The sequence below is a fragment of the Netta rufina genome (genome assembly GCF_964035555.1).
Source record: "Netta rufina genome assembly, chromosome: 8".
Taxonomy (NCBI): domain Eukaryota; kingdom Metazoa; phylum Chordata; class Aves; order Anseriformes; family Anatidae; genus Netta; species Netta rufina.
In genome coordinates this window covers 2,515,826-2,532,939 of record NC_140131.1, presented here as the reverse complement: position 1 = coordinate 2,532,939, position 17,114 = coordinate 2,515,826, and the positions used below count along the sequence as shown (strand labels likewise).

Sequence of the window (17,114 nt, the reverse complement as noted above, 5' to 3'; positions counted from 1 at the left end):
GTGGTGCACGCATTCCACTGCTGGGGTGCATTCACCTAATGCATTAAAGGAGTCACAGTGCTCTTCGGTCAGAAACATCCTCTAGTACCTGGGGCTTTACTGTCCACCTGTTTCCAGCTGCAAACATACGTAGCAGTCTCGGCCAGCAGACGTTCTGCTCTCCTACAGCTAATTTCAGTGTTACTGAGCTCTGCAGAAAGCAGAGCAATCGGAAGGGTTGCAGAATAACACATACCAGTGAAAGATCACATTCGCTGCAGGATAAGAAACTTTGCATACTTACCTTATTTGAATGCTTGTCCATGGAGTGGACACAGTGACTACGTGTTATGTAGATATTATTTATATTTCTTGGTCAGCTGGGAACTGGATTATAAGGGGGTGGTAAAAAAAATAAATCTGAAGGAACAATGGCATATATGCAAACTTCTGAGGAGAAGTAGTTGTCTGGTATGTATGATCTTAGACACACAGCTGTACTACAAACATGCCATGTGGGTATGGATGCTGTTACGCTGCTGCTGTGAAAACAAATGAACAAACTTCTGAGGCATAAAGATCAGGGCCTGAACACCAACAGAACCTTTTGCTGCCTACAGCTGCTTTTGTCTCTACAGAATGACCTGGTAAGGAAGATCTTTATTTTTTTCCCAAGAACTTCTGACTTGGAGTAAGGATCTGTGTGTCCATTTTAGGAAGTTTTAAAAAGAAAATCTTTATCTTTCTGTTTTTCTTTGGAAAAGTATTACAGATGTGCCATTTGTAAAGTGCTCTTATCCCAACAAAATAAGCATCTGGTATGTCCATCATTTACAGACACATGAATAGCAATTTTTAAAGCCTGGAAACCTATATTCAGCCTAATCCTCCTAACAGGCAAACAAACAAAACAACTTCCTTGCAAAAAGAGAAGAAAGGCAATGCAATCAAAGTGCAAACGTTTAGCCTAATCACTAGCTAACTGCCCACTAAGTATCTAATCATTTACATAAGAAAAGGTGTTGCTCTTGCAAGTTTTTCCTCTCCATCCGTGACTGAGTTAGAAGAGTGAGCTGTTGGGGTTGCCTTTCTTTTATGTCCCTAGTTGGATGCACAAGGACATTTAAGGTGTATTTGTTGTGAGCAGAAGAATTCACATGCTAGAGGCCTGGAGTACAACACTCCGCCATAACACAGAGCGGTGTATAAATCTAGGAAAAAATTGGAGTTGTCATAGTTAAATTTTTATAAAGGGGATAAATATTATCGAAAATCCTCCTTACTTAGCACTTGGGTTTTCTGCACTTCAGCACTCAAGATGCAAGACAAGTCTGAGATGCCAATAATATTTTCAAGCTCTCTACTGCCCTCTAAAGCCTGAGAAAAAAAAAAAAAAAAAAAAAAAAAAAACCACAGTTAAAAGACACTGTAAAGTTTTATTCTCAACCTACCTACATAGATGGAAACAACTTACTAATTACATCTGAAAGACAGAATTTGGGGGATTTTTTCATAAACTCTCAACGATGCATGAGACTTCACCTCACAGAATCAGAGGGATTAAAGAGTTTAAGGGTGTAAGAACGTATGTCATTTTTGAAAACGGCATTCAGGTACCTTTAAAAGTATTACCTAAAAATTTCCTGTTATTTGCGCTTCATTCGTAAGTCTTCAGCTGTTTAAACAGATTAGCACTTGATCCCCAGAAAAGCAATCTTGGTGCATGTACAAGCTTGCTGTAATATGTAAGTAAAATGGAAATCTACAAGCATCTAACACTACTGAATACACTCCCCAGCATTTCATGGTAGATCTGAAAACTTACGGTGTCAATCTTAGGAGAAATAAAAAGGATTTTTCAATAGGATTCTAAATAAACATTTAAATTAAAAGATTTTAAATTAGTAGCAGCTTTTTTTTCTTTTCGTAAATAATACATTGTCAGACTACATATGCAAGTAAAATAAATTAATAAAATACTTTGAGTACACTGAACTATTTCAAGGATATTGATACACAGCAAGCAACCTTGTGCTTGTGCTAAATTTATTCAGGAAACAAAATTTGAATAAACCAGAAGAATGGTTTGCATTTTAGCATGTATTAAATAGACTCTATTAAATGCTGATACATTAGAGGTAAATTAAATAGTACAATCACTTCAACACAAAGGGATATTTAATTTTCAAGGACATAAAAATCTATGCAGTAATAATTCATACTTCAACTAATAAATAATAGCTGGTAACTACTTCATATGCTTTTATTCCTGTACAAAATGAGGAGAGAGATACAAATTTAAAATGGTGTTCTTGGAAAATCAACTTCTCTAAGAGGAAAAAAAAAAAAGCTACTAAGTTCTGTTTTTTGGAGAGTGTGTTTTCTGTATTTCCAGGTCAAGTCTTCCTGGTTTCTAGAATTTTTTTTTTTGCTTCCCTATTCCTTTAAACTCAAATGTTATATACAAGATTTCATTTTTATTTCAATTCCTATATTAAATGTAGATTAAAAATAAATAAAGTGGTGTAAACCAGACCTGTAGGTTTGTCAGACTTGCTCTCGTTTTCAGAAATCTAACCAATGAACTTTTCACTTTGGACTGCAATTCTGCAAACCTGAATAAAAAAATAAAATAAAACAATTTCAATTAGTCACATCACAATTTACTGAAAAATCAGTGTTTACAATGTTTCCCAGAATTTCTTAACATTGTACCCAGGATGGATGGAGATAAACTGTGAACAGATGGACTATGCAACCTGGATGTGTCATATAAACACCAAATACAGCTTGCCTTTTGTAAGGACTTACATAGGAAATACCAAAAGGATGTATCCTAAATTTAAGGACAGAAACTCAAGTTCAGCTATCAGGATTTTCTTATGATCACACAGGACAGGTAAAACAGGATTTTAACTCATTTATTCCCAAGAACAGAAATTTTATCAACAGCTCAAGCTCCCCAGGCCTATGGGCTCCAAGATCGTACACCACTGCTCGTAACCATAAGAAACACAAGAAGTTAATAGTGAGCTCCACGGGGACAAAATAGCACAAGGTCATTTTTCCAGCTTTGTTGTGCTATCTCCTCTTTCACACCACAAATATATTTTACTACCAGTGTAAAGATGGCCAGCTTTCAGAGATGAATGATACTTATAATAAAAATTAAAATAAAATAGCAGCAGATTAGATCTAAAAGGCAGACTTTAATGCATGGCTAAGGATTTGCACTGAATATGTATTGAGAAAAGTCCTCTAATAAAGGTTTAGGCTCGTTTCTCTTGGAAGCATGCAAACTTGTAAATCAGAGACAACAGAAATTATCCCTCTGCTGATTCTTCCCACAGAAGGGAGAATCATGCTCATAAGAAATCCCAAAGACAGTACTTCGGTACTTAGAAAGACAACTACAGTATGAGCAAATAAAAGTATCATCGTTGCATTTCAACGTGACAACAGAAGGCTTTGCTATGCAGAGAAGAAAACACCAATGTCTGTGTATTGTACAATGTATTCTCCACCTGCAAAAATAAAGTGAAGGGAAGTTCACATAAATATTACCGTGTAGGTGTTAGTTTATAAATGTGGTTTTTTTTCTGACATGTCACTAACTACTAATCTTCCAAAAACCTTGTATTAAAAAAAACCATACTGAGTTATTGAATGCAAGCATTTACACGTCAAGGGAGACTCTGATTACTCAAATTGTTCTGCAGGTTCAAGGTTCCTATCACTATGAAATGCGCCTGTAAATACTGATCAAGGGATTTGCCATAACACAAGACAAAAAAAAAGACAGAAAACAACCCACAATCAAACCAAACCAAAAAACCCTTTTCATCAGAGTTTACAGCTTTCCACTGATGTTACTGTAAGATGTAATTTTTTACTACCTAGCATACCATCCAGACAATTCTACTGTCTGTCAAGCTCCATCCCTAAGAAGGTACCATTCGACAATGAGGGAATTTCTACCTAATGGTGGGGAAGTGTCCATTACACACACACAAGAAAAAGAAGAGAGGGAGACACACACACATCAAAAGTTCATCTGGAATAATCAAAAGGAAGAGCCACAACTTCAAGTATAAGAAACATAATAATTAGTTGACTGAATGTCACAAATATTATTTGTTAGTAAAAACATACATATGAATTAGAGTATCGAGCCACAACGGAATTTTCATCTGGGACACCATGTACAACTTCAGTGTCCCGTGGTTACCGGCCCTTTAGCTTTGGCAGTTAATACTTCCAAAAATAAGGTAAAGAATGTATACTTTCAGAAGAGTCTGGAAAGACAAAGCATATCTTCATTTAGGTACCTTAATTATGCTACCTCATGATGTAGTACTACGGGTGTATAACTGGTAGAGTGCCATATGCCCCACACTACCAGTGAGAGCCAGAAGTGGCTGGACAGCTGTATTGCAAACCCTGCATTAATTTGTACCTGTAACTAAGCCTGCCAGGCAGTGCCTTCACATATCCAATCCTGAGCAACTGCAATTATTAAAGAATAATCGCTATTAATTTAATTCTATATGAAATATCAGCCTCTCCTAAACAAAAATCACGGCACTGCATCCACAAAGCACGTAACACGCTTACGCATCCTTCTCTGCTTGACACTGCCCTCTTCTGGATAATCTGCTTTCCAACTCGTTCTGCTCGTTTCCATCTCCTGGGAGGTCTACAAGGAAAGAAACAATGATAAAAACAAAACACTGAGTATTTGAAGCACGTGAAGAAGGTGTTAACATGAACCTTGACTGATAAATGATCTTTTAGATAGAGAAAAACACTCACTTATGAAGCAGGGCAGATTCCCTTGTAATGAAACACCCTAACTTGACTATTATTTATTCTTTCATAATTTGACCTCTCATCAATTCCCATGACATTTATATTTGTGAAAAGCTCGGCATTATCATATTAATAAGTGGAATTTTGTATAATTTTGACAATGTCTGCATTCTACATTTTTTTTTTAATCCTATTAGCTGCCTAAATACAACATATTAGCACAGAGCTTTACCATGAAAACACCGCAATGACTGAGCAATGAAACCTCCATTCCCTTTAATAAGTGCTTGGCCCCTAGTTCTGTCTTGTAAACAACTACAAGGAGACAGTGCAAATTATTTCCAAAGGCTCTGACATACCATACTGACAATATAATACTCTAACTTGTCATACGATGGGGCATGATAAATCATATGCCAGCTGCCATTATTCTGCATGTCGAGCCATATTTCTATATTTCAGTGCACCAATACCTTCAGCAGTTGCACGCTTTGTGAGGGAACAGGAATAGGTTATTACCATAAAAGTCCATTCCCGTGGATTTGTTAGCAAAATCTTGACTCACTAGTGATGTCAGGGAAACAAACTGTCCTCCTGTCATTGTAGGCTGGGCATTCTCAAATGATCAGGTTCTAGTGTGTCTATCACAGGCTGCTCTCCCACAGTAGGTGGACAGGGAGGATGCTCTCAGTGAAGCAGATGAGATGAGGAAAAGTAGAGCAGGAACAAAATAACACCTTTAGCTCATCGGCTGCTGGCTGAAGTGGCTCAATAACCTCATTATGTATAACACACAAGATACGCAATGTATCTCTGATCACAACAAGCTTTCTGAACTTCCATCTGGTTACACAACTTATCACTACTTATACAATTCAGACAAATCACATGAGAACAAAACAGACTAAATATTGTTCATAGTGTCCATTACCATTGCTTTTAAAGTCAGTACATTAGCTTGTCAGTTCTGCTTGCCTTCCAGTTAGCACATCAGGAGGGTGATATTCTTGCAGAAAGAGTACTGCATCCCTTTTAACTAATTCTCAAAAAATAGTGTATACTGTCACACTTCATAGGACATCACAGCACAAAAGTCCTTGGTGAGTCTACTGAAACTAGCGAGGCCATAACTATTCACAGTCCCGTGCTTCACACGGCCTATATGGTCACCTTTCAACACCTCAGGTGTTGTATCTATCTATGCTCCACCTAAAAAGAGGTCACATCCAAAGAGACTATTTTTGATTGTGGCTGAAGTCAAAAACATCATATAACGTGAGTTTTTAGTAATTCCCACCTTAAGAATTCCCCCCAGAAACACTCTCATTTTCTCATGACAGTATCACTCTTTTCTGTTGCAATGTACAATTTCACTTCTTTGAGCACAGTTTTATCCTGCTTTGCAACAGACTTCATTTGGATCTGACAGTCATTAAGGAGAGAATGGTGGAGGTGTATGCATGCCTATGAGGGGGCAGAGGCATAATTGATGCATTCTTTTTTTTTTTTTTTTCTTCTGGTAACAGTATTCCTCTTAAAAAATTAAATCATTAGCACATTTAATAATTGGCAACTTTGAACTGCATAACACTCAGCTTTAGTTCACTGTACTTGTAGCCAAACAGTGCCAAAGAAGTTCACAGCATGGTATTTTCAGACAGTTTACATCCATCCCTACAACAGATATGTAAGGTCTTTACTGTGGCCTTACCAAATGCATTCATCCCAGAACAGACCCTCCAGAATGAGATACTTTCCCTATTTTACTTCAATCTCTCTCCTTTCTGACATTAGACAGAGAAAGAGGCCACACTAAGAACTACACATTTTGATTTCTTCTACCTAGATCTGAATTATTACACAGAAGTATCAGCACACAGGGATAGATTAAGTTTTAATTTTAATATTTTGTAAAACATTTAGAAATACCTCAGAATGACAAGCTGCTATCGAAGTTCAAGCTGTTCCACCACAGTAGCTAAAGGTTAAGACCCCAAAAGATTTCATTTTAAATCTAGCGTACTTTCATTTCAATCAGTCATCAGTTATCAAACAGATAGCACTTTTAGGCCAGTGCTATGGAATGACAGAATCTTGGATTGATTTAAACATAAGTAAATTGATTGGGGTGGTTCCTGTTTTCTCATAAAATAAATGTTACTTTTGAAGAGTCTGAGCATTCTGTAGGGATTTAGTCTTCTTTGAGGCACTCCTCCACACTGTTATTCAAAAATTAGACAAGTAATTTCCTTCTGCCTCCAGCGAGATGGATTCAGAGAACTTTTTATACTTTATAAAACACAAATTAAGTTTTGTTTGTCTGTTGGTTTTGTTTGTTTGTTTGTTTTATAGCTAATGGCATTATTTTGTAATAAAAATTCATTCCTACAGAAAAATAGAATACAGATTATACAGTAACACCTCACCTACAGGTAATATCCATAATCTGATAAAACACTGCAACACTTAAAATGAAAGTGTCTTTTCAGAAGAAGAGAAACGGTGGACTTAAAAGGACAACTTGAAGCTGGGATATAAGAAGTCTGTTCCACCAGCTTGTAGCTATATGAACATGGGGGCAAAGATGGCTCGTACTCCATTACTGAATAATTACCCATCTAAATGTCAGCTCTGATCACGTGATCTGTCTTTTTATAGGCAAAATGAATGTTCCCTTATGTCCATATTTAATAATAGTATGGAAATGCAGTACATGTTCACCTTTCCCATTGACATCGTAGTAGATAGGCATTTTAGTACAAGATGTTTTGCTCCCTTTTTTGATTTTACCTAAGAGATGAGGCATGTAATACAAATGCTGAGCTGCTGAAGGAAAGTTTTAAAACACTACCATGTGTTGTGTCACAGAAGGACACCCGGCTAAAATAAAGGAAAGAGTCATTAAAGCAGAAAAATACAAATACACAGGAATATTCAAGAGAAAATATTTAATGATCCACAGTATTTTTAATTTTGTATCTCACTGCTACCATCATAAAAAAAATTAAAAACTTTTTGCAAAGCTGAGTGTTAAAAAGGATAACATAGAAAGGGGACATAGATTATTCTAATCTGATTCTTCCCTCAGGATACAAGCAGTCCTAATTCAGTGATCAACAGCTACTAGGTTTAATGTGCAGTCACTTTGCTGGAATCCGATTACTTGCTGTTCCATTCTGGGTAAGAATGTAGGATGCCATGTCAAGACAAAACAATTAACTTAAGTGTGGAAAAATAACTGACCCTTCTGTGACATGGAAGATGCCAGTATGGGCACATCAACTGATTGCACTAAAAGATCTCTGATCGGATGGAGAACACCTCTTGGAAACTCTCCTCATTGACAGGTTTCTTTGTACAGGATACAGAATGTTATATTTGCCACAAAGGAAAGAAGGACACACAGACTCTTCACATAATCCAGGAAATATCAGTTCACAGCTTGTGAGGACAAGGGTATTCTAAAATACAGGTACTATCTTAAGACACCCGGCTTACACAACTAATTGAGAGATGATATTATTCACCATGAGAGCGGAGAGAAATTAGTCTAATTATTCCTCCAAAGGCTTCTTGGAATGTCGATGGCTGAAAGTCATTTTTGTACTAGTTCTGGGGATAAATGCCCAATTTAAAAGCTGACAGAGAAGAACCTCTACTCTGGGGAGCACAGAAATCAGCAGTCAACCTGGTAGGAAAGTTGTGAACCTTCCAATTGGCAGTGAATGCTCAAGAAAAACTCAACTGACATTAAAACTGTCTGACAAACAGGTAAGGAAGATGTAAAGACAGGTCATAAGGAATAATCACAGCAAAATAAAGAATTAATATATAGCTATTTCTGTTTAGTTTTCTAGTATGACTACTACTTAGAAGAAAAAAATAAATTAATGAAAAAACACCACACAAAAGCCTGTAACTCTGCATAGCTATACTACTACCAAAACACTTGTATGCTTTGGTACTCTGCTATTTTTATTAAGGAAAAGGGATGTAATGATCACAGACTATAGTACCTTCCACTTGCAGGATATTTTAGTAATTTTCGTTTTTAGTTTGGCCAGTTTTGACAGAATTCCAACATTCCTTTCCAAAAAAATAAAAATCTATTATTTGTGTGCGTGTGTGAAGAAATTCACTTTTGCTGATCCTCATGAGAGCATAATGGTGCAATAGCTAGTACAAAAATCTGCAGACATCTAGATAAATTTCAAACAGTGGTTATTCTAGCCTGCTCAGAATGTTTCTACTCATCATAATTCATGAATGTTAGTGAGGCCTCAATTACTGCACATAAATTCCAAAATATATGGGGCATAAAAAGCTCTTTAACCCAACAAAAAGGCATAACAAGAACTGATGGCTGAAAGTTAAAGCCAGACAAATTCAAGATTTTTTATTTATTTTTATTTTTATTTTTAAGATAGTGACGGAATTTAACAAGGAATATGCTAATAAGGGAATTGACAGATTATTATTATTGTTTTTGTTATTATTGTTGTTTTTTAAATCATTTGAAGTCTTCATATTGAGACAACCATCTTTATAGGAGTTATATTACAGGGAAAAAAAAAAAGCTCTTGGGCTTTATCTGGGAAAGATGGCAAGTCTCTTTGTATTATTTTTTTAATACAGTAAGTCACACTAGCTGAGTTAGTGATTCTTCTACACTTAAAATCCACAACGTATATAAGCAGGTTAGTCTACTGAAAATATACTTCTTGAGCAGTCATACTTTGTCTGCATGAAAAAACTGACTGTGTGAGTGGACATATGTCCTAAACAGAATGGGAAATAACTTCACAGTAAAGGTATATTTTCTGAGAGCTAGTGACAGCGTTACGTCAACTTAATTAAACACTGCCTTACTCCGAAAAACAATGGTACAAAAATTACATAAAAGAAGGCAAAGGAGAATAGTTAGTCTAATTCAGCTTCTTTTTTAGCTTTGATTTGATAACATCTACGTAACTTTCAATATTCATAGAGGAAGACTCAGAACTGAGAAATGCAGTCTGTGTGCATGGATGCGTGCGTTTATTTTTCTGGCATGAACAGCTAAGCCTGCCCCTCCACACCAAACTGGGAAGTACATAAGCTTTAAGACAAAAAAGAACTCAAACATGAGACATAAATTACTAAATCAGGCCAATAACCAGAAAAACGTTGCAATAAGAAAGACAAAATGTTCAACTAACCATTTGATAGGCCATTTCTGAGATCTCGTGCGTTATGACTTGTGGGAGATGAAAATGGACTTATCTGGCGCGTTCCTGTTGTAGGTGAGTACAAGTTTATACTCTTCTTTTTGGTCAAAGGTGTTGCTTCAGATGGCTGTGATGTAATAAGAGACAGAGAATCTGGATCAACATTGGCTGAAGATATAGGGGCATCTATGTACATCTGAACCCACAACAAACTTTCCTTTTGCAAAGCAAATACATTTCAGCCTCTACCCTTCCTATCAGCAGAGTTGCATACTGCATCCCAAATCAGCCAAAGCCTTTCTGAAAGTTTACTATCAGGTGAAAGATTTTTTTTCTAAGTAATTCCAAACTTTACTCCCGTTTATGGGAAGCACATAATACATGTGCAAACATTGGTTTTACTCAAAACTCTACAATCCAGGAAGAATCCAAGCCCAGGGAAAAGGCTGTAGTTCATTGCTGAGTAATTTAATACAAGAAAATATTAATGTTTATAGATTTAAATTGTTACTGTGTTTTAACAAGTAAACTCCGTTTAAAAAGTCTATGCTTACAGGTGGAATAAATAGTAAACCAGGAACATGAGTTGTAGCTATAAGCATAACAGGCAACTATGTAACCCTCAGAAGTTTTCTTCTCAGTTCCAGCCAGCTGTTAATTTAACTGTCCTAAAGCACAATACTCAATTTTTCACACCTACATAAACCTGCATTCTATGGTTATCTGTACGAATGAGTGTTTTTATCACAACTTCTACTATGTTCTAGGCTTCACCAAAATTCCAGCATGAGCTCCAGAAGTCTATGCACCGAACTCGTATTAAAGCTTCCTGATCTTTTCATCTCTCATTTGAAAGCATTTCCTGTGCCACTTGTACCGCCACCTATGTTCACACTCATTTTATTTCACGGAATGATACAGGTTCCAAGTATAATTTCTGCAATTATACTTTAAAACAGTGACAATACATTTAATTCTAATTCAAGTGAAGATGTAATACTGATACATGGAACAGCATTATATCTCCAGTGCTGCTAGCTATGCTATTTCTATTTCTTTTACAAAAAGCTGCAGTTCTGATGCCTTTCTTCCCTTACTCTCCCTTGAGCGGTTATCCTTAATTTAGAACCTAACAGTGTTAGTATTGGTCATCAGGATTATGACTTACACTGTATTTCAAAGGATATAATTTGCTGCCCACTTACCTAGCTTTCTTATCCCACCTGGAAATCAATCTGTCTTGTTTTAGTCTTGAATACCCTAAATCATTTTGCATCAGCTGTTCATACTCTCTTTGCAGACTACTGGTATTTTAAACAGTACCTGATAGAAACCATCAGTCTGTCAGCACTAATACTATGCCACATTCACCCAGGTTGAAGAAATGTGTGCGTATTTTTTTTTAAATGAAATATTAATTACTGTAAAGTATTGATACCACTTTAGGCATTTAATTGACATAAATTTTCTTTTGAAACAGGGACAATCTGCAATCTGCTTACACTTTCAGAACATTTTTCCTGCTTAACACTGACCAGCAGTCACCTCAGCCACCATATTTCTGGATATAAGTCAAGACTCCTTTGAGCAGCTACCTGGAAAAAAAGTTACTGTAGTACTTAGAAGGACAGTATTTATTTGACAATAAGAACTTCTGTTCTAGATTGAAGGGTCCTAGTCCAGTTATACACATACACACACACACACATATATATATAAATATAAATAAATGGTAGCATACCAAAATTAAAAAGTTTAAAAACACTCGATTCTGATCTGGTTAGTTTGAGCATACTTTGGGTAGTCTGACCAGCAGGTGGAATGAGGTCCTCCAGAAAAACGGGAGAGGATCTGAAGAAATGGCAATGGAAGGGGCAGAACTAAGAGAGATACTTCACATAAACCTTGTGTGTTTATTACCTTACGTTCCTTTCTACCTTCAATACTGTTATTTAATCACAGCACACTTTAAATCATCATTACGTACCTGTTAGAGGCATTGTATGAATTAAAAATCATAGTGTAAGCCCACATTATTACTGAGATTCCAATAAAAGTTTTCATCGTTCAGATGGGCTTTTGTTAAGCGTTATGCTGAACAAGGTTTCCTGAACGCAGGTAACCACCAAGTAACTCTTCCTTTTTATCTTGCGGGGAGGGAGGCAGGGAAGGAATAGCTTTAAGGCATAAAAAGAATTGTGTGTAATTTCAGCTGGACCACTCATCTACAAAAACGTTACTACAACCCAAGAAACAGATGCAAAATTACAGTCACAGCTGCATTCTGAGCAGAACAAGTTGGGTAATGGTACACTAAGCTGCTAATTAAATTGCTAATGATTTTTTTTAGTGCCATTGCAGTATTTTGCCATCTTTCTTTAAAGAAAGAAAAAATCTAGCAAATTTTTAGAATTGCACATTTCTATTCTGCAAACTACCAGCGAGACTTCCAAGTACGTGCTGCATATAAACAAAGCTCTTCAAAAGGACACAGACGTGGAGATTTATTGGGAGCTCGTTTACTGACCAGCTATTTCCTCTTTATACACTTTTCCAAAATTTTCCTTCCTTTAAATACTGCTATCCTCACAAGCTTCTCTGCATTGGTGTCTGCAGCAACACCCACTGTTGGTGGAAGCAGATAATAAACTGACATATGTCATGACATGCTGGTACTGGGAGTATACTATAGCTGCATTTACAAAAAATAATAGCAACAGTACAATTTTATTTTTATTGTGATAACTGTGGTGAAATTTATTGCAGTGTTAGTACTTTATTGTTTCATTATGCCAGATTTGCTGAGGGAGGTAATTATATCCTTGTCATGAAAATGCCTTTAATGTTTTCATTTCAATTTTGCAGTTTATAATATGCAGATTACAGCATTATCATAATTCCATATTGTTACATGTACAATTACATGGCAGAACATTTGCTTCCAGGATAACGGAGCTAATTTCTAATAAATGATTTCACCAAGGATCTTAACTCATTCAGCTCTTGAGTAAATAGGGAAGGCAATAAAAATATGCATATTTCACCCACTATTTTCAAATGATTCATTCAGTTATACATTACTTAAAGCCAGGCAGTTCTGTGACAAATAGAACACAACAGATTTTATACTAATATTTCCATCAGTAATTTTGTGCCTTCCTGAGATTTTTTTCTGGACAGCAACCAATCTGTAACACAAGCATAACTAATGAAATGCCATGTTTATATACAGATATATGTGCATGTAAACACACACGTATCCTAAATCATTCCAGAAACCAAAAATACTTACATTATATTTTTTAACACCATCCAACTTCAGTGATCTCTTAGCTCTGCAAGATAAAAATACGGACAAATTTTATGGTCATCTAAACACAAAGATTTCTAGTAGTAAGGTTTATAATCTGTAATTGTAAAGACATTTTTCTTTTTCATATGTTTTGCTTTTTTTTTTTTTTATACCGCACAAGAAAACTAATCTCATCTAAAACAAATACATTAACTGATTAAAATACTGTGCAACAAAAACATGGCTTGTTTAGAAGGATAAAGTGTTTGTGCAGAAAAATCCAATTCTCCATTTTATACCAGAGATAAAAATTAAGACACTTAAGTGAAATTGCTCAGAACACAAAATGTTCATTTGTCTCTTTCTAAAGGACTATAAACAATGAAAAAATGCAAAAGCATTATTATTTACCTACCTTCTGAGCAAAGGTTGAAATTATTTTTCCATTAGTAGAAATAACGCATCAGGCACTTAAAGCACAGGTACAGCCAAGGTGAAAAAAGTAGTTCTTCCCATCATTTTAGCTCTTAACATGATTCAGTGCTACCAGACTATGACTTAACTGGGGAACAGATGCTCTATGTCTTTACAGGTCCCCAAACCATAAGAAACTATTTTCTAGTCTTCTTCACTATACTGATTCAGGAACATGCCAAGCTCTCTCTGCAAAATCTGCTCTGCTGAACTGGATGCCCAGCTGTTAATGGCAACGCTAGAAGAGGAAAGCTGAATATTTATAATACTTTATATCGTACAGCTGTCTTCTAAAGAGCAGTCATCAAAATTTTATTGAATGCAGACTAAAAGCTCAAAGGAAAGAAAGGTCAACATAAATTAAGACTATTTTTCCCAGAGACAACTGAAACTTTTAAAGTACATTCTTAAATCTTAACAACAGTTTAAAGCATTATATAAAACAATGAAGAAAAAAAAACTAAAATCTTTATATGAACAATCCCCAAGAAACATATATACTGTATCAAATTAAACAGGATTTGGAAAATACATCATATTTCAAGAATTTAGCGCAATTTTCATCTCAGAAAAGAATGTTTTGTCTTGTAAGGAATTAAGATGACCTTATTCCAAACACATCCTCTTCTAATTTACGGTACTGCTCCAAACCTGCATTAAAAGAGTTGTAAAAATTGGAACGTGGAAAACACATCTTTGAAATGTAACTCTGGTAAAGGTTTTTAGTGAATACTGGTTTACAATCATCTCCATTACACAAAAAAAAAAAAAAAAAAAAAAAAGAAAGAAGTATTCTATCTCAAAAAAAAAAAAAGCCAAGTAAACATGTAACATTTAAATTAAAAAAAAAGTGACTGAAATTCTTGCCAAAGGGCAGTCAAAGCTGTACTGGTTTGATGGAATTCTTTACAATGTATTTCCTTTTTAAATAACAATCCATATTGCTTAAGGAATGCAGACTCCATTACATCTTCCACCCCAGTGGCAGCAGGGAAACATTATATTTATTAATATATCTACTCCGAAAGGGTGCTCTAGGGGCCAATGCATTTGCATGTTATACTAAGGCCTGTGATGATGGAAGTTTTTATGATGGACTTCAAAAGATGCTGGGAGCCAAAGTAAAGGAGAATCTGGACTGAACATAGCTGTAGGATAAAGATAAATGAGAAATTGCATGAAAAATGCACTAAATTATAAACATTTAGAAAATTTTGTACAGAAAAAGTTGTGGATTGGTCAAGACCATGTTATTTAAAGTCTGTCAAATATTGTGTATGGCAATAGAGCTGTAGACAGCCCGAATTGCCCTCTGCTGGCCTGCAAAACCCCAGCAAACACCCTGAGCCCTGGTGCTGAAGAAGCAGCCTCACTCCAGACAAGCACTTTTACGCTAGAAGCAGCTGTATGGGTACACGTTTGGCTTCAGGAGGTCAGCTTAGCCTTGCTCGTCCCAGTCAGATTCTGTCCTACCCAGCAGCCTTTTTTGCTTGTCGTCTTCTTTTTAGCAATTGTCTTTCTGATTCTATAACAAGAGAATGCAAAAATCTCTGGGCATTTGCTGTTCAGCCAAAACAAGTTAGTATCTCTGCTCTTAGCCTAAACGCACTCCTTGGCTAGGACCACTGAAACACGTTAGATGTCTGGGTGAGTTTTGGAGACCCAGTCAGCCAAAGCCTTTGTTCTCAGATTTTTCAAAAGATGAACATCTTTTGATGTTCACATCTAAGTGCAAACAAAATTCCCCAAAATTCCCATTTTAGGAAACACCATGGAGGAAGAGCATCAACTTTAGTTTGGTTTACCTTTTTTTTAGCCAGTGTGAAGAAGAGGCAGAAAGGTCATGCAGATGTGATTACAGTTTACAACAACTTATTTATCTGAGTTTCCTACTCTTGAATTGGCTCAAAATTCCCTAACAAGGCTTATTGTATTTTCTGAACTACGCAGAGTATGACAACACGTTTATAGCTAGTTGTACACCCTGCAAGGATTACTTACCCATAACGTTTATCAGGTGTAAGAACTGCATATTACTGCTATAGCATATTGTTAACCTACCATTCTAGGCCACGTTGTCAGTTCCTCACTAATATTCAGAGATTTTTGCTCACTCACATATTGTTTTGGTGAAACCACTAATCTGAGGTTAACTGTGAGTCTAGGTATGCAGTTTAACTTTATAGAAAGAAATTGATTTCTTATTTTCTTTTTAACTCCACATATCCTTCTCTTTCTTAACATCATAATCTGTTTATGAATGAATATAATGGTAGCAATCACAGACAGATTAGGATAAAAAAAAAAAAATTAAGACTATATTCTTTCATTAAAAATACTCTGGGGATTATTGTAGCCCACTTTGAGGCCATTTCATTTAGCTTCCTCGTAAGTTTCTGCTTTGACTGGGGGAAAAAATAAAGCACCTCTATGCTATTTCCGTATTGCTCCATCTTTAAAACCTGCCAACAAAACTGTACTGTTAATTGGAAAAGCAAAAGGAAAGCACAATCATTATCCATGTTGGTAGTTAAACACACTTAAACACCAGAAATCAAAGCTTGTGTACTGATCAATTTCTCTGTGTGACCATTCTACGATTACTTTAACTTCCAGCAGTCCACAGTAAAGGTGGCAGAAGCTGAAGCCTGCGCTAGATTTAACAAAAGTTAACTTTGAAGCTGTAAGGAGCTGTGAAGCGGGACAGCACCCCAAACCCACACGCAGGCGGCGTGCTGGCGCCTCACGGCCTCACCTTACCGGGGTGGAAATCAGCAACACCCTGCACTTTTTCTCCCCCCTAGTTGTTCTTCAGAAGGCCAAAACTCCACAGAACAGGGCCAGAATCACGAAACGGACAGGATTTATTCCTGACAGAGCCAACTCGAAGAGACACAGCCCCGCGGAAAGACAGCCCAGCCAGCCCCGCGCCCTCCCCACAGCAAGCAGGAGCTCCCCCAGCAGCACACAGCCCGGCTGCTGGATCCAGCACGACCCCATAACCCCACCACAGGGCTCCTGCCACCCCTCCAACCCCACACGAGGAGAACCAAGCTCTCGTGCCCGAGCTGCCCCGTCAGGAGGAGGAGAGAACCGAGCCCCCCCCTCCCCTCAAGGCTCCCGCTACCTACGACATGAGGGCGCCTCCAGCCGCCGCCTCACGCAGCTCTCCCGCCCGAGCCCCGCCGTGCAGCGGCCAAACGCCGCCGACTGGAAACGGAGCCGGGAGGGCGGTGGGCGGCCCTGGGGGGCGGGACGGGGGCGGTGGTCGGGGCGGGGAGCCCCCGGTCCCTCAAGCGGCCGGGAGGTGCTCGGGGCCCGGGGACGAGCGCGGAGCTTCGCCCCTCTGGGGG

General features: G+C 37.2%; 1 protein-coding gene across 4 annotated transcripts in view; it reads right to left on the bottom strand.

The window, feature by feature from the left end:
• The window catches only part of ITGB3BP (integrin subunit beta 3 binding protein), a 28,856-nt gene extending 11,874 nt beyond the window's left edge, over positions 1-16,982 (bottom strand). For 2 of the 4 annotated variants that reach the window (XM_084291417.1, XM_084291416.1), the window contains exons 1-6: positions 16,893-16,982; positions 13,288-13,330; positions 9,987-10,122; positions 4,594-4,675; positions 2,516-2,594; positions 1,263-1,356 (exon numbers count right to left, since the gene is read on the bottom strand). In XM_084291417.1, the coding sequence (XP_084147543.1) occupies positions 1,263-1,356; positions 2,516-2,594; positions 4,594-4,675; positions 9,987-10,122; positions 13,288-13,330; positions 16,893-16,897 (439 nt within the window). In that variant the 5' untranslated portion in view covers positions 16,898-16,982. The remainder of the gene's footprint in view (positions 1-1,262; positions 1,357-2,515; positions 2,595-4,593; positions 4,676-9,986; positions 10,123-13,287; positions 13,331-16,892) is intronic. The other 2 variants (XM_084291414.1, XM_084291415.1) reach the window with 1 other exon arrangement.
• Positions 16,983-17,114: the final 132 nt, after the last annotated feature.